At 41.9% G+C, this 27,092-nt stretch overlaps 1 protein-coding gene across 1 annotated transcript; it reads right to left on the bottom strand.

Annotated features, from left to right (window-relative positions):
* Nucleotides 1–1,725: 1,725 nt before the first annotated feature.
* On the bottom strand, nucleotides 1,726–17,819 carry EFCAB2 (EF-hand calcium binding domain 2). Its single transcript, XM_035110709.2, has 7 exons — nucleotides 17,762–17,819; nucleotides 12,551–12,635; nucleotides 10,351–10,423; nucleotides 7,344–7,423; nucleotides 5,918–5,960; nucleotides 5,760–5,826; nucleotides 1,726–4,789 (listed from the first exon to the last, which is right to left on the bottom strand). The coding sequence occupies exons 1-7, from the start codon at nucleotides 17,793–17,795 to the stop codon at nucleotides 4,674–4,676; spliced, it is 498 nt and encodes a 165-aa protein (XP_034966600.1). The 5' UTR covers nucleotides 17,796–17,819; the 3' UTR covers nucleotides 1,726–4,673.
* Nucleotides 17,820–27,092: the final 9,273 nt, after the last annotated feature.

The raw sequence follows: 27,092 nt of genomic DNA, 5'->3' as shown, positions 1-27,092 counted from the left end.
TTTTTAGAGGTGACCAGAAGAAGCGAAGAAGTGAGCCCTTCCTTTGCCCATGTTTCCCATCCACCCAACTCCCAGCAGTTGTTATGTTGCCTCACAGTGAGAAAAATAGCTGGGAGGAAATGCTTCTGAATGTGACAGTACAGTGGGTTTCAGTCTATGTGGCCTTTTAAATCTTCTCTGCTTTACTTAATAGGGAATTGGTGCCAACCCAATTGTGTGAGAGACGAGGCCGCCACCATCAGATCATCTAGTTGGGGCCAGTGTCTTCCCTGTAAAATTGGTCTGTATTATCCTGATTAGAGATTGAACATGGGGACAGGGCTTGGGATGGCAAACTTCCTGGCCTAAAGGTCACCCAGTTTGCTCATGGCTGAACTGAGATTTTAACCATGGACCTCCTGGCTTCTACATGGTCTTCTAACTGCTAAGCTAAACCCACTCTCAGAAGCAGAGCATTTGCAAATCAAAAGACAAGTCAAAATCAGTTTTTCTCATTACATTTTAGGCTATTCAGACTTTATTTGCTTTTACTCATTGCATTCAGGGGTGCTCCACTTCTGCTCTTTATTAGAAAAAAAAACAATAAACTGTAGCATTACTTGTTTATTGCACTGAAACAAAACGAATCTGGGGCTAATTAGTCATTAGCATTGTAAGCAGAGAAGGGAGTTATTAAAAACATAAGTGAAAATTTAATTGAAGAAGAAATTACTGATACAGAAGGCAACAATCTTAATTATTTCACATGCCTTAATTAGAGGTTCTAGAAGAAACAAGTCTATAAAACTAGTCTCTGATAATGGTTTATTCATAGTCTTAGATGCAAATGGCAAGTTAACGTTCTCAAGATCTGTGTAAAGCAGGCATGTCAAACCTGCGGCCCTCCAGATGTTTTGGACTACAATTCCCATCTTCCCCAACCACTGGTCCTGCTAGCTAGGGATCATGGGAGTTGTAGGCCAAAACATCTGGAGGGCCGCAGGTTTGACATGCCTGGTGTAAAGGAACAGCATTTTATAACTAAAATTAACAGGCAATTGTTCAAAATTTGGACATCATATACCTGTCTTGGCTATTATACAACCTTGATTCCACTTTTTGAGAACAAATAGAGGTTATGAAGGCCCCACAATATATTGGCTAGGCTTGCCCTGTATTGCAACTGAATTATTTGCATAGTGTGAGAAATCTGATTTACTGTCTTGAGATAAAGAGTCCCTAGAAGAGATTTCAGAGTAGTTTAAACAGTAACAGATACCATGATTAGGTAGTATTATTCACCCAGGCTCTAGAAAAAACGTAAATAATTAACTTTGGACTTCCTTCTATAGTCGGCCACTACAGCCTAAGAATTAAATGTAGTTATTATAATGCTTTTTTAAAGGCTAATCATATTATCCCATGCTAGACACGTGGGTAAAATATGTGTAATTAGAAACAAATTAGTTAAATATGTGAATACATGCAGAACTAGAACCCAGTTTGCAAAGAATTAGCTGGTTAAAGTCAATGTGTAAAATTCAGGACCCTTGCTGCTTCTTGGTAATTGTTGCCAAGTCACAATGCTGCAGAGACATTGTAAGTCATAGTTGGCAAAATTCTGGTGAACAGAACTGGAAATCCTGTCGAGGCCCCAGGCTCACTATGCAATGGTGAGATGCAGAGGGCAATCCAAGGAGCAGCATTGGCATCAGCATTGCTGAGGACTCTTAGGAGGAATAAGAGTCCTCAGCAATGCTGATGCCAATGCTGCTCCTTGGTTTCCCTGGGGGACTTTGGATGATGAAACAGGCTAGGTGACAACTACAGCAATATGGCACAAAATTTGTTGGGAAGGTGACCAAGCTGACTTTAGAGTACATGGCTGTGCCTACTGTATGGTGTTGAGGGCAGCAAATAAATCATTCTTTTTCACCTCCATTACATCCTCAATTAACTGCCCAGCAGTGCTTTTCCAAATGGTGTGGGGTTTATTAATATCGGCCCCTCCGGAGTCCAGAGCCCTTGGGTGCCTGCTATGAAAAATTTGTAAGGCATTTTGAGGATAAAGTTGCTTGCTTCTGTGTAAATTTAAACACCATAGTTGAGACAGATGCAGCTGAAATGTCCAACATGTCTGGTGTTATGGGATCTGTTTCAGCTTTTGAGTCCTGAGGATGTAGACAAGGTGCTTGTGGCTGCCTGGGCAATTGCCTCCATTCTTAGTGCTTGCTTGTCAGTTAATTCAAGTGAGCTGGTGGAGAATGACGTAATGAATGTATCTTTACATGAAGAGGTTCTACTTATTTCCCATATAGAAGCAGTAGTGCAGGCATGTCCAAAGTACGTTTCGGGGGCCTAATCTGGCCCCTGTTGCAGTTTATTTCCTGGGGTAAAATCCTAGCAACAACTCCGGTCGGCCCTCATGCATGGTCACTTCATCAAATCTGGCCCTCTTTGAAAAAAGTTTGGACACCCATGCAGAGTAGTGCAACTGTGCCTTTAAAAGCCAGCACTGGAGGCTTGCTGCAAAATATCCCCAGGGTGGGAGAATGTGCTCAGCAGGATGGTAGCCATAGCTGCCAAGTTTTCCCTTTTCTCGCGAGGAAGCCTATTCAGCATAAGGGAAAATCCCTTAAAAAAAAGGGATAACTTGGCAGCTATGATGGTAGCTGTTCAACTGCAAGTACTTTTGGAGGAAATGGATTATCTGAACACATTCTAGTCTGGGTTCAGACCCGGCTGTGGGACCAAATTGCCCTTGGTCACCTTGATGGATAGCTTTTATTAGGAGAAGGCAGGGAGTGTGTGGCCCTGTTGCTTATTCTTGACCTGTGACTTTGGATACCATTGATTGATAGTATCCTGAGGATAAGCTCTGTAGGAGTAGGAGTCACTAGGTTGCAGTGGTTTGGCTCCTACGTAAGGGGATGGTTCCATAAAATGTCATTGGGCTATTGTATCTTAGACAACTGGCAGCTGTGCCATTCCAAGAGGGTTCCATCTGGTTGTTGTTGGCATCTTTCTAACTGGGGAGACAATGGAAGAGCGTGCCTTTAGGGGTAAAGTCAAGACTTTGGAGAGTTACAGCACCTACTGTGGCTGTAGAGACCAATGCAGGAGAGACATGTTTTGTTGTAGGTGGGGCAGGTGAAGGCATCTGATTGTCATTGCTACAAGTGCACTGTGGCATTCTTCTCTCTACGCTCCTCCTAGCGGAGGGGAGGAGTTCCATTTTGCCTCCAAGTTACTTTTACCATGATAATGCGAGTACGGTAAATGTGAATTAACATACAATATTTCTTCTAAAAGTATTCAAAACTTGCATTTGCTTTTGTGGTAGGAACTTTATAAGTAACTCATAATTTCATGATTCCAGCGTTTTTCACATGGGTTGGCCCAAGGTCTCACTTGCTCTAAACTTTTCACATCTACTTCCTGTAAATCCATCCAAAGAGAGGCCTTGTAGGATCTTATCCCCTACTTTGTCTTTTATTTGCTCTCTCTGGGGCAGGGTTATATCTCCAAGTGTGTTTGTAAAAAGGTTTAAGCACACTGCCGCCTAACTCTTAACCAGGCCTCCCTGGCCTACTCCAAGATAGCTATTAAGGAGAATCAACAAGAAATTGTGATGCTGCAAACCTCTGAAGAGAGTTTCACCACCACAAACACAATTTAGTCAGGAGAATCTTCTTAAATGCAAACTAGACCCCTAGGATGGAGGGGGAAGAAATACCTTGAATAAACAGAGAAGCATTACAGCATACCTGGAAGTCAACCAACTTCTTTTCTAGGAACTATGGGGAAAGAGTGTTCCCAAGTCAAGAGCCTTCACCAGTGCTCTGCTTTTAGTTACAGAAAATCCTTTCAATAACAGCTCCTCCACAGATTTCAAGTTTGACTAGTTTGTATAACTTCCTTAATGAAGTCAGATCAAAGTCATCAATTTTTAGAGAGTTTTGTTATAAATCAAAACATTTGGTAAGTTCGCACCTATGCAGACCAAAATATAAGGATCAATGTTAAGCTTTGCTTTTAAAATGTTAGTTATATCATAACCTATTTACTTGAAGCACAACTCTTCCTAGTTTTGTCTGCATCTGAATTCATTCTTGAAATTATTTCTATTTTTTCATTTTTAAAAGACTAATAATGCAAATAATAATAATAATAATAATAATAATAATAATAATAATAATAATATGTTGCACCTCATTGTTTTGTTCTGTAACCTATGCATGTTTACTTGGAAGTGAGTTTTGCTATGTTTCATGGGACTTCCTCCCTAGTACGTGTTTCCTGTGAACTGACCTGACACCTCCAGGTATAGGGTGGTGTATAAATTCAATAAATAATAAAGATAATACTTCATACTGTGGTTTTTGGCTGGGATCCTATACTTAGTTACCTGGGAATAAATCCTGCTGGACCCAGTGGTTCGTGTTTCCTCTGCATAATCTGAAGTTTTCTTATTTTCTTATCTAAACCGATCAACATTTGAAAACTATCTTTTTACAACTTTACAACTTTTTACAATTTTACTAAGTATATAAAAGGATAGTATTTTCATAGATAAATTATTTCAACATAACCTTCTGCTGCAATCTCATGGCAAATACAGAACAACTCCGATGATGTTAATCAACAAGCACCAAGCAAAAGGTTCAGACCTATATGAGTTACACAAGAAGTGCTTAGTTTTCATCCACAACCATCATTGAGATGTAGTCTTTGTAGCGAACATTATTTGTTTCTGGATCCACAGCAGCAGACAGCATTTCCTCCATTTCTTCTTGAGTGAAAGGCTCACCTGCAGCAAAAACAGGAATATTTGCAAATGGCTATCATTTTTATTTTATTTTTATTGCTCAGCCTTCTCAAGCATTCTTGCTATTTAAGTTTTTTTCAATCACACGAAGAATAAAGCACAGGCCTGGGTACTTTTTCTTTCAGTGAATACTGTCAGGGGATTGTTGTGGCTACTCTTGAGTAAAGACGCTCCAGTCCTCTCTGTCTTTAAGAGTTTTATTGTGCATAGTATTTACAGTGCAGAAATAATCAGAAAGCATGACTGCCTAGTCCGATTCAGAACTCGGCAATGGCTTCCGTCGCGTCTTGGACCAGCATAAAAGCTTGGGCACCCCAAAGCGCCTCCCCCTAGCCCTGCGTGTGGGCACGCACCTCAATTCGGGCACCGGAAGGGGCTGTGTTCCTTCTCCCGTCCTTTGGCTGGAGCATTGCAGAGGCTCCAATACCTTGCTGCGCTGTCCTTCCTCCTCTGACCAGCTGGGTCGGTGCCTTGGCTCTGACACGTCTGAGCCCCCCCTCTCCACTCCGCTCCATTCCTCATTCCCTCCTCCTGACCCACTGCTAGCGCTATCACTGGGTGAAGTGCTGGTCAAGATGACTGGGGGAGGGTCCCGGTAAGGAGTCCCCCTGACACATACACACAAAATCATATAACAGATGAACTTGGTAACTTCAAAATTCTGGTTTTCACTTTTAATGGCTTGCAATTCAAGTGTCTTCTCCCACGTGAACCTGCCTGATTATTAAGATCATTTTCAGAAAGTAAAATTAACTACGAACCCCCAAAATTGGAGTCCGCTCCAAACCTGTGCCAAAGTTTTGGAGTTGTTTTGCAGCATTTTGCACATAGTTAATGGGCCCATCTCAGAAGCCCTTTTCGGATTCCTGCACTATCAGAGGCAGAGGTGGGAGGTAACCATATTGCCGTGGAGTCTGCCCTTAAGAACAGCAAAAGCATCTTGTTAATATACCTTCTTCAGTCATATACTTGACCAGCTCATCTTTAGTAAGATATCCACATTTATTCTGGTCTAAAACCTAAAAAAAAAAAAGAATATAAAGTGTTACTCTTCCTTCTCTTGGTTTAAGTAGTATTTTCCTCCATAAGTAGAATTTAATTGGTACAGACCTCAAATGCACGTAAAAGAATATCTTCTGGAATTGGGCGGTACCTGGAATGATTCAATTAAAAAAATACTTAGTGGTGTTATGTATCTCAGTTGTGCCCCAGTCTCTTTGCTGCAGCAGCACCATTGCCTTGCTCTTCTCTTTTAAGAAGAGTATAATTTGTTGTTGCAATAGTGTTGTTGCAATCTGGGCTCTAAGAAAGACCTCTAAGCAGAGATCTATGAATTACTTATGATGATGCTTGCTTTGTACTGCTAATTAGGTAAAGTCATTATCCATGCGAAAAAAAATTCTCAACATATCTTGCCATGGAATTTGTTACCATTTTATTTAAGACAAAGTCTCTAGAAAGACATACACAATGAAGTCAATACAGCAGAAGAATAGTAGTATCGACATGCCCAGTTTTAAAAACAAATCTATTATATTTTTTTCACAGTGAAGCTTATTCTTTAAAACTGATTTTGTCTGTGCAGCTTATAAAAGAACCTGGAATAAAATTAATGTATATTATTATTATTAGAATAAAATAAAATAAAATAATTTATTGGCCAAGTATCAACCATACTTGGAATTTTGCTTCGACTACATTGCAATGTAAAGAAAAAACGTAGCTCATACAAACTATTCCCCTCACAATACAACAGCACAGCGAAAAAACCCCATACCACCAACTGGCCTCCCTTTCGCCCACAACTACAGATTCAACAATTTAATGGCACAAGGAAAAAAGCTATTCCTGTACCTAGACGTTTTTGTATATAGAGTCCTGTACCGACGTCCGGATGGGAGTAAATTAAACAGGTAATGACCAGGATGCAAAGGGTCTACAGCAATTCTCTCTGCTCTCTTCCTGACTCGAGCGGCATAAAGTGTCTCTATTGGAGGCAAACTAACACCAATTACCCTCTCTGCAGTTCTTACTGCTCGTTGGAGCCTCTTCTTATCCAGCTTAGAGGCTGTACCATACCAGACAGAATTACAGAGAACAGTTTCAATAGTACCTCTATAAAATTGAACCAGCAATTCTTGGGGCAGATTAAATTTCCTTAGTTGTCGCAAGAAATACAATCTCTGGTGTACCTTTTTAATAATAATATTGATGTTATATGACCAATTCAATTTTTGAGAGATCATAGAGCCTAAGAACTTAAAGGACTCTACCACTACAACCATGTTACCAAGAATGGAAATTGGCAACAAGATAGGAGGATGCCTTCTAAAATCAATTATCATTATCATCATCATCATCATCATTATTTATTGAATTTATATACCGCCCTGCACCCGGGAGCCTCAGGGTGGTTCACAGAATAAAATCAAGATATAAAACCACAAAATACATAATAAAAACAACAACCCAATAGCCCCCCTATATAAATGTATGCATGACTCAAGTTATATAAACAGGTCCTTTTTTAAATCACCTTCTTTCCGTCAATACTCTAGTCATCATGGGAAGAAATTTTTCCAAACGTATAAACCCAGTTGGTTCTTCTTCTTCTACCTAAAAATAAGAATACATAAGCAACATGGGCGTACCCAGGATCAAAACTAGGGGGGGGCAAGGGGAGGGGCCAAGACACGGAAGGGGAGGGGCCACAAAGTGGGCGGGGAACAGCGAACTCGCGCTCCGCCGGGCTGTGCCCCTCCCTAGCAGCAGGGCTGGTGGGCGGAGGCGGAGCCCAGCCCAGCGGAGCGCGAGTTCAGCGTTCCTGCCCGCCGCGCCGCGCTCTCTGGTTCCCCGCCGCGCTTGGCCTTGCCAGAGGGCGCGACGGGGAGCTGGAGGGAGGGTGCGGCGCGGTGCGGCGGGAATGGCGAACTCGCGCTCCGCCGGGCTGTGCTCCGCCTCTGCCCACCAGCCCTGCTTCTAGAGTAGGGCAGCTGCCCTAACTTGCCGCATGGTGGGTACGCCCTTGAAATTAAGCAAGATGAAATACATACAAACTGAAAAGAACTGATGTTGGTAATAGGTCATCTGTAGCAGAGAGCAGTCAGATGTGGAGAGGATACACCAGACCAGTCCCCATTCCTCTCCTTCCTCGCTGATCAGTGACACTGGCCACATACAGATTACCTTTACACCAGGCATCCCCAAACTTTTGCCCTCCAGATGTTTTGGCCTACAACTCCCATGATCCCTAGCTAACAGGATCAGTGGTCGGGGAAGATGGGAATTGTAGTCCAAAACATCTGGAGGGCAAAAGTTTGGGGATGCCTGCTTTACACAAAGCACAGAGTGCTCAAACATGGGGCACAGAGTATGCATCTGCATGGGCATAATCAGGGTAGGAGTGTATGTTGAAAGTCTGAATCAGTGGATGATCAAACAGGAAGAGCAGAATGCCTGCAGAATGTACCAGGACATGTCCCCTTTAAACTACCTTGCACCATTTTTTTAAAAGTAGTTTGGGGTTTCCCTGATGCCAGTGTAGGAACAAAGGAAGCCGATTTATACAGAGCCAGACCGTTGGTCTATCTACGCTGATCGGAAGCAACTATCCAGGGTTTCAGAATGAGGTCTTTCTTAGCCATACCTGGCAGGTCTTGAACTCTGAATCTTTTGTATGCAAAGTATGCACTCTGCAATTGAATTAAAAACCTGGTCCCCAAGCAACTTAGGAATAGTACTTGTAGATCCTCCATATTTCAACTCCTGCTAGAATTGCAACTGTTAGCAGGCAGCCTACACGTTAGCACAAATTATACTATGAGAGGCCAATTATAGATAGATTTCACTTACCTAATACCTGGGTCAGCTGACACCAGTGATATGTTACAGTGCAGAAAGCTATCTGATACCACTTTGCTTTTCTATGTTAGGAAAGTCATGGGAGATTGGTCTCCACATTATACCAGAGCAGACTCTTAAATAGAAATTTTATATAGCAAAATATAATGACTCAATATAATACACTAAATAAAATATGCTAAATACACTTTGTATTGGCAGACAATCCTATCTCAGTTTGAAAACATGCTGGAAGAATCACTGAACATTAATAGGATGCATTCTTATTACTGCTTTGCCTTTTTCCACCTGCCTTGCCCCACCCTCCAGTCTCTGCTTCTCAATTTGTATTGTATTATTTTATGCACTGTGACTTGCCGTTGTTTTACTGATTATAGTTTAGAAATTTTTATTATAATTGTTAAGAGCAGATTTCTCTTGAATTTTTATATGCGGATATTTAATATTATTCTATACTATTTTAATGGATTGTTGAATATTACTTTATTTGATGTAAGTTGCTTATTTTAAAATTATGTTTTATTATCGCATTTTGTATTGGATTAGATTGTTATAAGGTTCTTTGTTTCTTCAGCTTGTAAACCGCCTTGGGTATTGTAAAATAGAAATACGGTATACAAATTAAAAGTGATGATGATGATGATGAAAATTAAGACTCTAACAAGGATATTAAGAGGATTCTGACAATTATATAGGCTAAAGCTTGTTGTTTTAAACATATTTTTGTTGACATCCAATTTGTTCATTATCATAATACTCCCAAGACTACATGAGACAAGCAACAGTGGGCATTTTCAGTAACTCAACATTGTCCTCTAGTGGTAACAGTACATTTATTGCAAAACACTGCTCCTTCAAAACAGAATTTTTGAAAGAATAAAATATTATTATATGAAATTGTTTATACTGAAGCAGTATTTCTCTTGGAAGAAGGAAACCATCCATGAAGAACAGGATACCATTCATAGTCAAGATCAGAAAATAACAGAGGCAGTCTAGTGACAATGTGTAGAATAGACCTCTAGTTAAGGAATTGTTACAGAAGTGCTTTATCCACAAAAGTAAAGTTATACTTCTAAGACCCATTGACTGCATTCATTTTTGATACAGTAACCCAGGCATCCCCAAACTTCGGCCCTCCAGATGTTTTGGACTACAATTCCCATCACCCCTGACCACTGGTCCTGTTAGCTAGGGATCATGGGAGTTGTAGGCCAAAACATCTGGAGGGCCGCAGTTTGGGGGTGCCTGCAGTAGCCTGTAGCATTACTGAGCCATTATTTTACTTCATCAATTTCATAGTTGAGTATTTCCTGAAAACTGGTATTTACTACACAGGGGCAATTTGATTAGACTGTCCTGAGATGACAGTCATTAGTCCTATCTGGGCATTTGGTTTTGTCAGCTATAAACAAAGATGCAAAGAGAATGAGGGTGCACAGCTAAGTCCTGTCCCTGCAGAATATTAATTATTGCAAGGGTTTCCACCACAGATAAGATTCCCTGCTTCAGTCTTTTTGCTCTCACACTCATGGAGGGCTCTGAACTGTGTACAAATGATGCACTTTAGGTATGGGTATAAAGGCAATTCCTCCATGTGGTATTTCTAACTTTTGTTAATTTAGGAAGAGAGATCAGATTTCCTGTATAAAATGATAGAACTTAAAAAACACATAAAGTACCTCTGCAATCATATCATGTAGTTCCCCTTCACTTGGGCAGCATCCTAATGACCTAATGATTGTACCAATCTCCCTGAAAGAAAGAATATATTTGTTAATAAATCTACAGTGCAATACAAATCTTTAGCAGCTACAGTTGTGGGCAATTCCTCTTTTACCCAGCAGCTCCCCATACCCTTCCTAAACATACCCTACTTTAAACACTGGCCAGTAAGTCACAGGAAAAACATGATCTTTACAGACTTGGATGCATAGCTGCCAAGTTATCCCTTTTTAAAAGGGATTTTCCCTTATGCTTAATAGGCTTCCTCGCGAGAAAAGGGAAAACTTGGCAGCTATGCTTGGATGTGTGCCAGGTCTAATGAGTACAGCAGTTCGGTAGGCCTTACCTCATGAAATCAGTTGTCTAGACTAAAGGTCCCCACCTCCCCTCAGCTGTTTATGTCCCCTTTTCTCCAGGCTTTTTCCAAGCAATCAGAGACTGCACCTCCTTGTCTGCATCTGCTCCTCCTGCTTCATGCCTTTTCTGGCTCTGCGAGTCAGTGAGAAGGGGAGCTTGTCTCAACAGAAGAGACACCAGTGACTCATCACCAGCCTGACTCATCTGTTTCTTGACCTCCCTCCTCCCACTCACCTGCTTTAGCTTCTGCCTCTGATTCTGGATTTTTCTCTGCCACAGTCTCTCCCAGCTCACTAAGCCCTGTTACCTGTTCACCTTCCGACACCTTCTCTTTCCCCTCTAATCACTCATTGTTGTCCCACCACCACTCCCTGGGCTCTGAGCCTTCTTCCCTTGGTGGTTTCCCAGCTGGTTCCTCCCACCATTCTTCTGCGTCCAACCAGTTCATGACAGGTTCTGACTCCTGATCCTCCAGAGAGGATTTTTAGGGGGCACAGAAAACTGCAGAGGGGAGAAGAAAACAGGAAACCTCCCTTGCATGAACATATTTTGTTTGTCTGTCTGTCTGTTTCTTTGTCTGCTTATTGTTTGTTTGTTTGTTTATTAAATTTCTATACCACCCTTCATCCAATGATCCCAGGGTGGTTTACAATATAAAAACATAAAAATACATAACATAGTAACAAAGAAATACCTCCCATCCTACAGTGACTAGATACCTAAAATTACTTCAAATTTAGTCAGTGCTCTTGAGACCGGAGATACAAGCCTAGTGGCTAATTAAACATGTACCAGCAGTTCTCTTTAATAAAGAAATTAAAGCTGAAATTGAGGAACTGTGCTTATTGAGAAAGTGTTGCGATATTTTGGACAGCCGTGTCCCTCAAAGAAAATTAAAGAAGATAATCCTTTTTTTTCTTTACATGTCTGTATGGAAACAAAACAATTTTACAGATTGATGCTATAACCCAATTAAGTTGCTGTAGTAGGAGACAACTGCTAAAAAGGAGTCTAGGAGTCTTTTGGCAATTTATGAACTATTTATTATAATGCCATAATAAACATTTTTTTTCATCTTTAAGGTACCACAAGAATCTAATGCTGTAGCTTTTGCTGTGGCTAACCTTTCTAGAAACTGAAATAGCTAAAAAGGCATCCTATACAGTTCTGTCATCCTTGCCTCCAAAACACCTTACAAATGCCTTTAAGTTTGTGCCAATGCCAGAAGTATTCCAAGAGTCCTTCAGATAAGGCAAAGGGAAACTACCAGCTGCTTAGTCCCCACCTCCATTCACTCATCGCCCCCTAAAGCCACTGTATAGTTCAGGAACTTCCAGGGAGTGCTGGCAAGGCAGTGTCAATGGCAGCTGCCGCTGCCTTAAAAGAAGTGAGGCTAATTCACAAGCCCTGGGGCAAATGTACACAGTGGGACCTTGACTTACGAACTACTCGACATCCGACGTTTTCGACTTACGAGTGGAAAAAGTGGCTGCGCGTTTACGATCTTTTCGACGTCCGAACGATAAACCCGTTCGAGGCTAGATGCAGTTTCCTCGACTTCTGAATTTTTAGCTGCGGTTTCCTCGACTTACGAATTTTTCCGTTTCCAATACATTCCTATGGGAAACCGCTTTTCCTATGGGAAGCTCGACTTACGAAATTTTCGACCTACGAGTGTGCATTCAGAACGGATTAAATTCGTAAGTCAAGGTCCCACTGTACCAATATACACCAACTCTGGCTTCTTGCACTCTAAAACACTGTTACATTGTAATAGTTCTGAAAGAAGATATTCCAGACCTGACATCCACAGTTTTATTACACTCATGGTCGAACACCTCAAAAGCCTCGGTGATCTTCTTATGGATTTCATTTATTGCAGACTCTGCAAAATGAAACAACAATGAATGTGTGTGTGTGTGTGTGTGTGTGTGTGTGTGTGTGTGTGTGTATGAGAATCTGTGTGTGTGTGTGTATTTCCCAGTAGTGATGTATGGAAGTGAGAGCTGGACCATAAAGAAGGCTGATCACTGAAGAATTGATGCTTTTGAATTATGGTGCTGGAGGAGACTCTTGAGAGTCCCATGGACTGCAAGAAGATCAAACCTATCCATTATGAAGGAAATCAGCCCTGAGTGCTCACTGGAAGGACAAATCCAGGAGGAGGAGGAGGAGGAGGAGGAGGAGGAGGAGGAGGAGGAGGAGGAGGAGGAGTTTGGATTTGATATTCCGCTTTATCACTACCCTAAGGAGTCTGAAAGCGGCTAACAATCTCCTTTCCCCTTCCTCCCCCACAACCAACACTCTGTGAGGTGAGTGGGGCTCAGAGTCTTCAGAGAAGTGTGACTAGCCCAAGGTCACCCAGCAGCTGCATGTGGAGAAGCGGGGACGCGAACCTTTTTCTTAATTTATTTATTTTTTGCTACAATGTGTGTGGTTTTTTTAGCTTAATAGTAAGCAGTAAAATTATTCATACTTACTTCCAAAACTATAGACCTTTTATTCACAGCATTTTAAACTTGATAATTAAATGGTAGCTTTATAATGAGTTTTAATTGAACGGGATTATTTGTCACAGTATAAACTATGCAAATTGCATTAATATTTTATTGGGGTTGTCACCTATGTGAATTATCAGCAGTGGTCCCAGATATTTGGGAAACTTTAGGTGACTCTTTGTAAGTTATATTGGTTCCATTTCTTTGAGGATCAGGAAGGCAGGAATTTTCAGATCAGCTTTTCTGACTGCTCTCAACAGTACCTAGTAGCTTTGATGCTATTCCCTTGCGTAAGGTGAAAAGGTAAAGGACCCCTGGACGCTTCAGGCCGAGGGAGCCAGCGTTTGTCCACAGACAGTTTTCCAGGTCATGCGGCCAGCATTACTAAACCGCTTCTGGCGCAACAGAACACCATGACGAGTGCCAGAGCACACAAAAACGCTGTTTACCTTTCCATTGCAGTGGTACCTATTTATCTACTTGCACTGGTATGCTTTTGAACTGCTAGGTTGGCAGAAGTCGGGACAGAGCAACAGGAGCTCACCCTGTTGCGCGGATTCGAACCACTGACCTTCCGATTGGCAAACCCAAGAGGCTCAGTGGTATACACCAGTGCCACCTACTCCCTGTATTCCCTTGCATACCAGGTCCTCAAAGCAGCAGTGTATCTGTTCTAAGTCTAATTTCTTCTTCAAAAGACCATTGATTAAGTTAGTGAAGGGAAAAGAAGCAATTACACAGGTGCAGATACAACAATCAGTTGTTGTTGCTTTTTAAAAAATGCTTCCAACAGATTCCCTTCTTATTAGATTCCATCATTAGTTCTAACAATAGTTTTGTATCACCAACTGCTCCACAATGCAGTTGAATCATCATCTCAGCTTCAAATCCTGCAAATTCCTTACATGCACAAAAGAAACTGACATTCTTTAAAGAACAAATAGCATCAGAAAGCCTAGGCAGTTAGCTTGGATAATAATGACAGTACCCCAATTGGTAAAGAGAAGAAACCAAACAGCTGATGGGGAGAAATCTAACCTAACTCTGAAATGTGACAGACCATGTTGTACTCTTCTTCCATGTTAATTTTCAGAATAAGGACTTCCAGAATGGTGGCCATGCCCATCTGTTGCAGCAAAACCAACAAAGAATATTGTGGCAGTTTTCAAATTTAACAAATGCATTGTGGCATATGCTTTCAGGGACCACAGGGTGCTCATAATATAGTAAATTCATTTTACATGGGTCGACCCTTGGGGTTGGTCCAGAGGCTACAGCAAAATGGCTACAGTAGGTTGCTTCAGGGACAAACTACCAGCAGCATAGAACACTCTGCTTGTAGGATTTGCATTGGCTGCCAATTTGCTACTGGGCCACGTTCAAGGTGTTGGCACTGGCCTATAAGGCCCTATACAGCTCAGGATCAGGTTACTTGAGAGATGGCCTACACCCTCAGCAGATCACTGCAATCCTTGGGAGAGTTTTTCCTGCAAGTTTCATACATATCAGAAACTGCTCTGCAGTAACTCAGAGTAGGGCTTTTAGTGTGGTTGCCTCTGTTCTGTGGAACAGCATTCCCAACAACTCAGGACTCAGATTTATTAGTTTACCCCTATCTTCACAGCGCAGCAATCTCTTGAGGTGGAGCAATTCCTGTTTCCATGGTACACTGGGCTCTTGAGGCAAAGCAATGATTCTAAAGCATTCACACTTACAGTGAAGGAACTGGTACTAAACTCAACAGAGCTAACATGAGAATAGTTAGGAATACATGATTTTGGTCCAAACTAACAAGAAAGTATGAACTACTTGCACTACGCAATTTCATTGTGATCGAAATAGACCGCCCATGGAAGCAAATACAGTATATGTACAGTATGTTTGGGTATTTCTGCCAGTAACCAGCAAGGCATATAAATGCAGTATTGGACGCAAGGATATAGCCATACCTGGCAATATTCACAAGACAACTTTGTGACCCAATTCAAGATTCTACACCATGGACTGATACTGCTTGTGCACTATCAGCAGGGACAAGAGAAACCTTACTTTACACGCCACAAAAGCCAATTTACCTTTCTGAAGTAAAAAAAAAAAAGTATGCTATATGCCTAATAATAGTCATTGCCTTAAACATTGCAACTGAGAGCATAATAAACATGACAACTGATGAAATGGCTCCCAGTTGAGCCCATTCATCATATGTCTATGACAGGGGTCCCCAAACTAAGGCCCGGGGGCCGGATGCAGCGCAATCGCCTTCTAAATCCGGCCCACAGACAGTCCGGGAATCAGCATGTTTTTATATGAGTAGAATGTGTCCTTTTATTTAAAATGCATCTCTGGGTTATTTGTGGGGCCTGCCTGGTAGTTTTACATGAGTAGAATGTATCCTTTTATTTAAAATTCATCTCTGGGTTATTTGTGGGACATAGGAATTCCTTCATTATTATTTTTTTCAAAATATAGTCCGGCCCCCCACAAGGTCTGAAGGACAGTGGACCGGCCCCCTGCTGAAAAAGTTTGCTGACCCCTGGTCTATGAGAATATGTCCACAATTACAGTAAAAGAGTACTAACTTATCAGCAGTCTCACTGAGTTCAAGAAGATTATTGTAGACGAAATGTTTTGTATATCAAAACCTTGATCAAAATGACATACAAAGAATATTTCAAGGTAATAAGACTCAGGAGATGCTTTAACCTTGAAAGCTCTTGGAAACTGTGCATGACAATACCCTAAAGATTAATTATTAGTCAACACTGTGACTGCTATTGCTCATAGAGAGACAAAGAACATCTACTAAAATTTCTAATTTATACAGGAGCATCAGTTCACAGAATAAAAAGTAGGACCAAGACTTGTGTATCATAGAATTCTGAAAGTGGGCTTTTAGGAAAACGCTGTTTACATTTCTGAGAACCAGTCATCAAATCAATTTATATAAATCCTTCCTCTTTGAGGGAAAAAAAGCTTTTATCTTTTTTGTGTTCAGCTTTTTTATTGGCAATATCCATTGTAGAAGACTAGATCACTCCTGAAGTCTTCAGAAATATTAAATGATTGCTGGGGAGAAGTGTGCAAATTTCCCATCCTCCTAATATTTAAAGTTTTCAGCTAAGAAGTTATAACAAAGGTGAATCACTACCATACACACACTCTGTTAATCAACTGTATAGGGCACCTATTTCAGATAGGGAATTTAGAGAAGATTATGTATGCATGTTTAAACACCTTTTAAATAAATGGCAATTAACTGCTTAAATTTAAATCTTATATAAATCAATGGGATTTACAACTTGAGGCTAACCCAAGTTAGACGTAGCGGGGGGGGGCAGGGGGCAGCTTCCCCCACAATCAAGTAAATCAATAAAAATACTTAACTGAGGTCCTGCGCTCCCCTCCGCAACATTCAGCCTGGCTACACCCATAGCCTAACCCAGTGTATTTTTATTTTTGCTATACAAATACAGTATGCCCACTAAACCTACTAACCGACAAAAAAGAAATTATAGCCCACCAAGCCACACATGCTAATGGAGATTGATGTGGGTGTCTGTCTCAGGAGAAAATGGAAGGTTGCACCTTTGAGAGTGAAGTCAAACCACTGAAGAGTTACAGCACCTCCTGTGGCTGTAGAGAATGATATGGGAGAGACATGTTTTGTTGCAGCTGGGGCGGGTGGGAATACACTGCTGTTATGCTGGGCAAAACATGTACGTACTGTAGTTACATTCAGCCCTGGATAAATGTAATATGCGACACGACCATCCAAAAAGGGCTTCTATTTATTGCATACGGATAAATGTGAATTAATGTGTAATGCCTGAGACATAAGTAATAATATTTATTATTTATGCCCCACCCCATCTGGCTGGGTTTCCCCAGCAAACTGAATTGTGTGCCCTGCTTATAAAAATTACATTATATTTTTAATACTGATGATTTCATTATACAGTATAAAATAAAACTATATGGGATAGCTCAGTTGGTAGGGCATGAGATTCTTAATCTCACAGTCATGCCCGTGTTGAGGAAAAGATTCCTGTGTTGCCGTGGGTTGGATAAGGTGACCTTAGAGGGTCCCTGCAAACTCTCCTGATTCTGTGAAATATGGGAAATATGTGCGTCAAGCAGTTACAAGAACTGAAGAAATTGCATATGACTTGCGTGTGACAGTGTGAAGTCAGCTGGCCAATATTTCCAGCGCAAGATGTGATCTACATAATATTGGTCCTTGTGAAGCAAGTTTCGCATTCAGGCAGTTCTGCAACTCCCACATTTGGGGGCCGCTCTCAAAAGGCACCCTGCTGAATTCTTCTGCCATGTTGGAGATGAGGGAGGAGGAGGGCGTGCGCGGGGACCCAGCGGGGCTCCGACCCGCCCGCCCAACCTGTGTTCTCTGGGCTTCACTACTACTCCACAAGACGCAGCCTAAGGGTAGCACCGGGAATAAAGGCCGAGAGGATCAGCCAGCTGCTTTTCCTCAGCCTCCCGGAGGTTTTGCCCTTACCCGCTGCAGCGGCTTCCCTTTCGTCAGTCGCCATGCTGTTTCCTCAGCGGTTGCCATGGAGACGCTGGAGCCTTCTCCCTCTGGCGCCTCCGTCGCGCTGCCTGATTTGGCGGCAACGCGCACAGGCGGATTTCTCTGTGTCGGTCCGTTCCTGCGTGTTCTTGCATCGTGGTGCTCTCGCAGGAGAGGGTGCTAAAGAAAACGGGCACGGGGAGATATCAGGAAACGAATGCACGGGGAGCAGTTTGAAATGCGCTGTGTTTCTTGTTCCTATACTGTATATCGTACACATAGCGGCTGCATTGCATTGCATTGCTTGCGTAAAGAGCTCTCCAGTTCCAAAGCGTTATGCGCGCGCGCAATTTCTCTCGCGCACACTTCATACTCTCAGGCCCAAGATACGGTTTTTTGCTAAAAGAGAGGGCAGAAGGGGGAGAAGGGCATTTTTAGAGACTTTTTCTAATCACCTTAACATAAGTGTGCTGTAAGAAAAAACAAAACCCCACCCACAGTAAGTTATCATTTTGCAGGAGACGGGAAAAAACCCACCAACATTGAGCCCCATGCACACTGACACAGCTGCAGAGGAGGTATGTTCTGGTTCTTTGCTGGGGGAAACCTCCTTGGCATCATCGAAAAGCTGTTTAAATTATGGTTTAATTCAGAAGCATGTGCCCAAATAACAATAATATAAATTTTCTCCCCAAGCCCTAATTAGGCATACTATCTTTTTCTCAGTCAAAAGCTCTGGGTCTTTTATGGCTGATGAACACACAAAAATTCAGTCTTGGTTGCACTCCTAGACATATCTACTCAGAAGTAAGTGCTGTTAAGGTCAGTGGGACTTACTGCCAGGTAAGTGTATATGGCAGGGATGGGCAGAAAGTAGATTTGTATTTACTGACAGATTTCTGGGTGATTTGCAGTCGATCTGTGAGGATTTCTGACTCCCATTTATTTAGCAACAGTAGCAATTCCCCCTTCCATTTTTTACTGCTGAAATGAAGGAAGCTTGGTGTAAGGGGTGGATTTTTATGTGAAAAAGTTGTGAGCTCTATTCTGTTCTGGTATTAAAATTCCTGTGCTCAGTTTTTTAATTCTATTGCTGCAGTCCTAGCCCTACTTAACCTGGGATTAAGCCACATTGAATTCAATAGGAGTTACTTGTGAGTAGACATGACTAGGATGGCGCTGTTAGTATACAACTTCTGTACCAAGTTCTGGATGGTGCCTCTCAGGGTTTTAGTAAAAATAAATATAAAATAGTAGATCCCGGAAGGCTAAAGTCTGTGCACCCCTGATGTCTATGGCAGCATCCTGAGTGTGGATGCTGCTAAAATCAGTCTGGAAGCTACATACTTTGGATGCCATACTGTCTAATCTCATATATATGGAGTCTGCTATGGTTCTTCAGATTGAAGAACATGCACACTGTAAATAGATAATTATTATTAAGATCTTCCATTGTAAACAGGTTGTAAGATTGTACCCAGACTCAAAACAGTGATGGGGAATGCTGCACCCGTTGTGTTACAGTACTAGAGAGCTTGTTTGTCATCTAGATCTCAGCTCACTTTCTTTCTTTGCCCATTTCAAATGCAAAACTGCTGTTTCTCATACCCTTCTCTCCAGGGCACAGGTCTGTGCCTCATTCATTCAGATGAATTGCCCATTCAGGAAATATCCACAGTCATTAAGAAACATTAGGACTCTTTTGTCAAAGATGCTGGCTATTCAGTGATCAGGCCAGTCAAATTCACAGCAGAGTTTGCCCTCTCATAAAACATTTGCTACTATGCTGAAATAAGTTGCTATGATAGCCAAAATGACTGGCTCAAATTTTCCTAAGGAAAAGACACCTAAAAAGATTTACAATTAAATTTAAGAATAAAGCACACAAGAGCATTCACTGGGTAAGTAATCCATGTATTACAAAGGTATTTCCCCATCACCAATAAATGGCTTCCCTTCAGTCAGACTTTCAATATTAACAGGACTAAAGGTGATGCTTGCCTCTACCCAGAGGCATTAAAATGCTGTTTTGCATTAAAATAGCATTCCTTTCAGGCTTGTAGCTTCATAGTCCTCACAAACAAGTTATAAAGTTGTTCTTCACCAAGCCCCAGCTCCCTCCTCCACATTTTAGCCTTTAAAAAAAGATGATTTGGCATGCTTGGGACAATTCTGCTTTGTACCATTCATCTCTTCCAGTAGCCCACCTAAATAAATAGAAGACTATAGCAGATAGAACCTTTAAGGAGAAATTTCTTATCTTTCCTAAATAATCATAAAATTCTTGAGCTGTGCTTCTCTTTGTCCTAAAGCTGAGTAAAATCCCAGGTCTGTAGAGATTCCTGCTGCCTAGCAAAGGGTCTGCAGAAACGTTTCCCATGAATATCAAATGGACATTCTGATCAAATTCTCACTCTTTCTTTCTTTTTCTTGCTGCTCACTTATTGGAACAGTATCTGCTTAGCACTATGGTTCAAACTGTGGCTGTAAGGCTGGTCACATCTGAGGGTATATCCTATTAGATTAGCAAAGCTTATCCACATAACCCTCATTTCTGTCCATCATCCTAGGTACTTATACTGGTAAAGACTTCAAATACTAAGAGATGGATTCCTCTGTCTATTTTTCTCCTGTAAGCTGTGGGCTTCCTGTTTGCTGTCACTGGAAGACCTCTGCCTCTCTGTTGCTCTAATTACATTCACATCCTGCTTTTTCTTCAAAGTGATGCACATGCCCTCCTCCCCCATTTTATGTAAATGACCCATGACAACACACTAAATCTCATGGCAGGGGATTTGAACTTTTAGTCCCCTTTGTCATAGTCTAACATTCTAACATTGGGCTCATAGCTGCCAAGTTTTCCCTTTTCTCACGAGGAAGCCTATTCAGCATAAGGGAAAATCCCTTTAAAAAAGGGATAACTTGGCAGCTATGATTGGGCTGTGTTGGTTCAAGAAGCCTACAAAGGATTTAGTTACAGGTAGGTAGCCGTGTTGGTCTGACGTATTCGAAAAAATTTTTAAAAAATCTTCCAGCAGCACCTTAAAGACCAACTAAGTTTCAGTGTATCTTTTCAGTGTATCTGAAGAAGTGTGCATGCACACGAAAGCTCATACCAAAATAAAAAACTGTCTTAGTTGGTCTTTAAGGTGCTGCTGGAAGATATTTTTTAAATTTTATTACAAAGGATTTGTCTGCAAACATTGCTTCTGCTTGTGGATGGTTCCCTTTCAAATCATTTCCTTCAGCATGGGCTTCCACATTTGTATTTCACCTGTACTTTATCTTTCACGGGTACACATAGGCTAGTATATAAAAAGTGATTGGGGATCCTGTGACCCTCTACATACATATCACTGTACTGCATCATCATTGTCTGTTTGCTATGCTGATTGGGGCCGATGGCAGTTGGAGTCCAACATCTGGAGGGCTAATGTTTCTGTACTTCTGCTCAAATGAGTGCTTTTTCATCTATGATTTTCTTGTCTACCAATGAATCCTGTGCCTTACAAATCTCCCAATTTTTCATTGAAAGTGCACCCTAAAATAAGGTTGCCAGGTGTCCCGCTTTCCTGGGGACAGTCCACGGATTTACAAATCAGTCCCCATACAAAATCCATTTGTTATAAAATCATATGGGGGGGGGGGTTTGCAGGACACCATTACTAATGAACAGAGAGGAGTGACCGAATCTGGCAGCTGCAGTTACCCAGAATCCCTCGCAACACCACCTTCTTCGCCTCTGCTCCACTCCAGAGACCCGCACCCCTCTCACTCTGATGCAACCCTGCCCTAAGGATCAGCATATGCAAACATCTCCCAAGGATGCCATAAACTCACACATTTCCCTTCTCCACCTTCCCTCCGCCCAGAACAAAACAATGTTTCCAGAAGAAGGAGGGGGGAAAGCCGCCCAAATCCAAAACAACACTTTTCTACTCAAGTTAATAATACAGCCTATTATATGCTCTCTTACCATGAACCCTGCCTTTTTTGTCCCCTTATATGCCTTCTTAGCTTATATGTCTGCTCATTTTATATGTCTTCTTATTATGAAATCCTTATGTGTATCCCTTAATGTAGCCACTAGACGTTCCTTCATTATGTGCCTTCCAACGTTTCTAGGAAAACCTATCCGCTGCCTCAGTATTACAATTACTGCTTTATATAAGCTAGTATCCCTCTGTATTAGAATTGCTAGTATCTCTCTGTATTAGAATTACTGTTTTATATCTTAGAACTGTATATGTCAGGACTGCTACCTTTTAATTAGAAATCCCTGTATTAGGTATGTTTTCCAGGTATATTTTCTGTATGAACCCTGTATGACCCCCAACCCACCTGAACCTTGCCCTACTACCACCCTATACCCATTCAAGGATACATGGACAATAGAGGGATTAGCTGGAACAACTTTATTCAAACAGAATGTCATCTTCAACTTATCTGAAGAAGTGTGCATGCACACGAAAGCTCATACCAAAATAAAAACATAGTTGGTCTTTAAGGTGCTACTGAAGGAATTTTTTTATTTTATCTTCAACGTAGTCCATCCTTCCATGACCTGGAGGAAAACACCTGCCGGATGGACCCCAACCCCTCCGCAATCGCCAGGAACGGCCCCACCTCAACTCCCATCTAGACTGATCAAACAAAGGGAAACTCATCAACAACAGGAGGAGAGCGATTGACATCTCACCATATGAAGAAATAGTCGTCTCTGCACCCAGTTAATCCCATCACCACCCATCCTCCTTGTCCTTCCCCTCCCTCCCAGTAAAGGGACTTTCACGTGGGGACAGGAGGGTATAAGAGGGAGGTTCACCATTTCCCGGGGTTCCCTTCCTACATTCTTTGAGGCAGGGGCCCTACAGCTGTAGTTCTTTCTTTTCTGTAATAAAAGGATCAGTTTGTTTTTCCTGACAGCATCGTGTGGTCTCTGTCATTTTCCCGGCGGAGCTGAACTTAGTGCAAATTTTGGAGCTATGACCCGCGTCTGTCCTTCCTAAAAGGCAACACATTTTGGGGTACATTTTTCATAACACATTGAAGTTGAAAAGTGTCCCCGGATTCATTGAAAAAAAATCTGGTAATCTTACCCTAAAACACTCTCTACACTCCCTACAAATCCTGATTTTAGATCAGTAGTGGTGTGTAAACAAACCGTCCACTACAGATCTTCTCATAGAAGCATAGAATTGTAGAGTTGAAAGGAATCCTGAGGGTCATCTAGTCCAACCCCCTGCAATACAGGAATAAAGGAACACTTGATCAGTTTCCAAGGAACACCAGGATTCAACATAATGCAGTTTGTTTACCAGATGCTAGGAACAAGTAACTGGGAATGGTATCCTCTTCATGTTCTGCATGCAAACTACAGAGACATATAGAATCATAGAGTTGGAAGAGACCACAAGGGCCATCCAGTCCAACCCCCTGCCAAGCAGGAAACACCATCAAAGGATTCTTGACATATGCCTGTCAAGCCTCTGCTTAAAGACCTCCAAAGAAGTTTACTCCACCACACTCCTTGGTAGCAAATTCCACTGCCAAACAGCTCTTACTGTCAGAAAGTTCTTCCTAATGTTAGGTGGAATCTTCTTTCTTGTAGTTTGAATCCATTGCTCCGTGTCCGCTTCTCTGGAGCAGCAGAAAACAACCTTTCTCCCTCCTCTATATGACATCCTTTGATATACCGGTATTTGAACATGGCTATCATATCACCCCTTAACCTTCTCTTCTCCAGGCTAAACATACCCAGCTTCCTAAGCCGTTCCTCATAAGGCATTGTTTCCAGGCCTTTGACCATTTTGGTTGCCCTCTTCTGGACACGTTCCAGCTTGTCAGTATCCTTCTTGAACTGTGTTGCCCAGAACTGGACACAGTACTCCAGGTGAGGTCTGACCAGAGCAGAATACAGTGGTACTATTACTTCCCTAGATCTAGATGCTATACTCCTATTGATGCAGCTCAGAATTGCATTGGCTTTTTTAGCTGCTGCATCACACTGTTGAGTCATGTCAAGTTTGTGGTCTACCAAGACTCCTAGATCCTTTTCACATGTACTGCTCTCAAGCCAGGTGACATATGATTGGTTGATGCTGAAAATCAATTGCTAGTTTAAATCAATAATTTTTAGACACCTATTCCTATAAAGATGGAGATTCCATTTAGGCATCATGGCTAATAGTTTTGATGCGCACGCCAATCCCACGCATGTTTACTCAAAAGTTAATGTTAATTACTACCCAGCACCACAGTCCTATGCAGATTTACTAGGGCGTAGGGCCTGTTGAGATCAATGAGATTTGAGTAAGTATGGATAGAATTGAGTGGCATGCAGTGTTTTTACTGTGACCCCAGAGTCTCTGTGGTAGTCATGGCCATGGCTTACTGTTAAGTAAGGATTGGAAACTGGAAAGAAAACAACTCGCTTTTCCTCTGTTTTCATCACCTGCCACTCCTGCATAATATTGCACATAACTATAGTCTTCACAGCATCCTGTTTTTGTACTGCTGTGGAGAGTTTCCATCTACGTATCTGAAAAACCCAGGCAAGCCACATTCCTAAATCGTGCTGTGTACACATGGCAGTTTAAAGTGGAAGCATGCACTTATTATTTGGGTTCTTATCCATGACATGTATAGCATTGTCCCATAAGTGTACTTCTACAAACTATATTAAAATATGTGCTGCTATTGGTCAAGCTGTCACATGGGGCTAGTAGGTTGAGAAAAGTACATAATGGACATGTGGGCAGAATGAACCCTCCACGCCATGACAAGGGCCTGCTCTTATTGGGTGTGGATAGTGAGTCAGTCACATCCTTTATTCTTATTGGTAGGGTAAGGGGTGAGCCACCTCAAAATGACTAGATACAGTACACTGCAGAATTTCAAACTCGAGCCCAGACTACATCTTAGGTTGGGGGGAACTCAAAATCTCTGACAGACCAGGGGCAATGAGACAGCCACATACATTGGTCAAATGTTACCCTAAAACAAACTCCCCAGTTATATACAATTTGTATTAATTTTATATCAATAGATAGGTAGATAGGTAGATAGGTAGATAGGTAGATAGGTAGATAGGTAGGTAGGAAGGAAGGAAGGAAGGAAGGAAGGAAGGAAGGAAGGAAGGAAGGAAGGAAAAGAAAGGTACCATAGATAGGACTTCCAGTAATAAGGGTGCAGGGTTACATGACACTTTCTGTTTAACAAAAAAGCAGGCACTATATTCTTTGTAGTTTTGCCTTTCCTAGAGCACATGTTGCTTTTTAAAGCTTGGAAACTGGTTTGACCAAAGATGGTACCCGACACATACATAAGCATGTGTACAATGTCAGAAGTGATTTATCTACAATTGTTCTTTCATATAGCTGAAAAAGTTACCTGGTCAGCCTCTATAGCAGGCATAGGCAAACTCGTCCCTCCAGATGTTTTGGGACTACAACTCCCATCATCCCTGACCACTGGTCCTGTTAGCTAGGGATGATGGGAGTTGTAGTCCCAAAACATCTGGAGGGACGAGTTTGCCTATGCCTGCTCTATAGAATCTTAGTTATGCAATGAAAAGTGTGTGTGTGTGTGTGTGTGTGTGTGTGTGTGTGTGTGTGTCCTACAAAGTTTCTGAAAAGGTCCCTACCAGATTTTCAATTTGTATGTGCCCCTCTTATTGGGTACAAAGACAAAAAAGTAAATAAAAGAGTCTTCAGAAGACAATTGGTCATTGTGTCTGGCTGTTAACTAGAAGGTTGGTGGTTTGAGCTCACCCAGGGACAGCTGTGGGCTGAATTCCTTCATTGCAAGGTGTTGGACTAGATGGCCCTTGGGGTCCCTTCCAACTCTAATTCTTTGATTCTTTAAAGGTAAAGGGACCCCTGACCATTAGGTCCAGTCGCAGAAGACTCTGGAGTTGTGGCGCTCATCTCACTTTATTGGCCAAGGGAGCCAGCATACAGCTTCTGGGCCATGTGACCAGCATGACTAAGCTGCTTCTGGCAAACCAGAGCAGCGCACGGAAACACCGTTTATCTTCCCGCCGGAGTGGTACCTATTTATCTACTTGCACTTTGACGTGCTTTTGAACTGCTAGATTTGCAGGAGCTGGTTAAGAGCAACGGGAGCTCACCCCGTTGTGGGGATTCGAACCGCCGACCTTCTGATCGGCAAGCCCTAGGCTCTTTGGTTTAGTCCGCAGCGCCGCCCGCGTCCCTATGATTCTTTATTAATTACTTTATAACATATAATGGCACAATGGTCTGCTGAAGTTGCATGAAAGACTTCAATGAGAATTAAATCATGGTCTCTCAATGAAAGTGATTCTCTTAACTTACTGCATCTCTATTAGGAAACTTATTTATATTTCTACCTAATGTTTGCATTCATCAATGAATTGAATTGAGGATAGTCTTTTCAAAACAATCTCATGAAACCTGTTTCTATCATTTGTATTAAACATTCCATTAATTTTCAGAAAGCAGGTTCTAGAGCCCTAAGGCCTCCATAATAAGTTTATATCTGGAATATCCAAAAAAGCTAAATCTCTTGGTCTTTCACACTCTTTCTTACAGTATATTTTTATGTGTAAAAATAAAGCTTAGTTAACCTGCATCACCAGTAGCCAATGTGACTACCTCCAGATGTTGCAGAATTACAATTCCCATGAGCCCCAGCCAGCATACTCAATGATCAGAGATCATGGGAGTTGTAGGCCAGCAACTTCTAGAGGGCACCAGATAAACTACCACTGATCTGCATAATGTGGTCATATTAAGTTTAGATTAAGTAATGAAAGGTTCTCACGGTTTTAGTATTATGCTGTTATACACATAACTCTTTGCACTGAAATGATACTTAAAGGTAAAGGTACCCCTGACCATTACGTTCAGTCGCGGATGACTCTGGGGTTGTGGCGCTCATCTCGCTTTACTGGCCGAGGGAGTCGGCGTACAGCTTCTGGGTCATGTGGCCAGCATGACAAAGCCGCTTCTGGCAAACCAGAACAGCACACAGAAATGCCATTTACCTTCCCGCCAGAGCAGTACCTATTTATCTACTTGCACTTGACGTGCTTTTGAACTGATAGGTTGGCAGGAACAGGGACCGAGCAACGGGAGCTCACCCCATCGCGGGGATTTGAACCGCCAACCTTCTGATCGGCAAGCCCTAGGTTCTATGGTTTAGACTACAGCACCACCCGCATCCCTGAAATTATACTTAGGCCTATCTATTTCAATGTTGAAAAACTTCACATGGATTTCTAATTTTCAGGGGCCTATTTTTATTCCCAAATGGGTATCCAACACTGCCTGACCCA

This window comes from Zootoca vivipara, chromosome 3 (assembly GCF_963506605.1).
Source record: "Zootoca vivipara chromosome 3, rZooViv1.1, whole genome shotgun sequence".
In the NCBI taxonomy this organism is placed as follows: Eukaryota; Metazoa; Chordata; class Lepidosauria; order Squamata; family Lacertidae; genus Zootoca; species Zootoca vivipara.
Note: the sequence above shows the minus strand (reverse complement) of the source record. Positions and strands in the feature narration are given on the sequence as shown.

Bases quoted from the DNA above. Each gene is read 5' to 3' on its own strand.
- EFCAB2 (XM_035110709.2), bottom strand. From the start codon at position 17,795: ATGGCGACTGACGAAAGGGAAGCCGCTGCAGCGG. The intron at 12,636-17,761 runs GTAAGGGCAAAA...TTCATTTTGCAG, and splicing joins AAGGGAAGCCGCTGCAGCGG to AGTCTGCAATAAATGAAATC. The intron at 7,424-10,350 runs GTACTTTATGTG...TCTTATTTTTAG, and splicing joins TACATGATATGATTGCAGAG to GTAGAAGAAGAAGAACCAAC.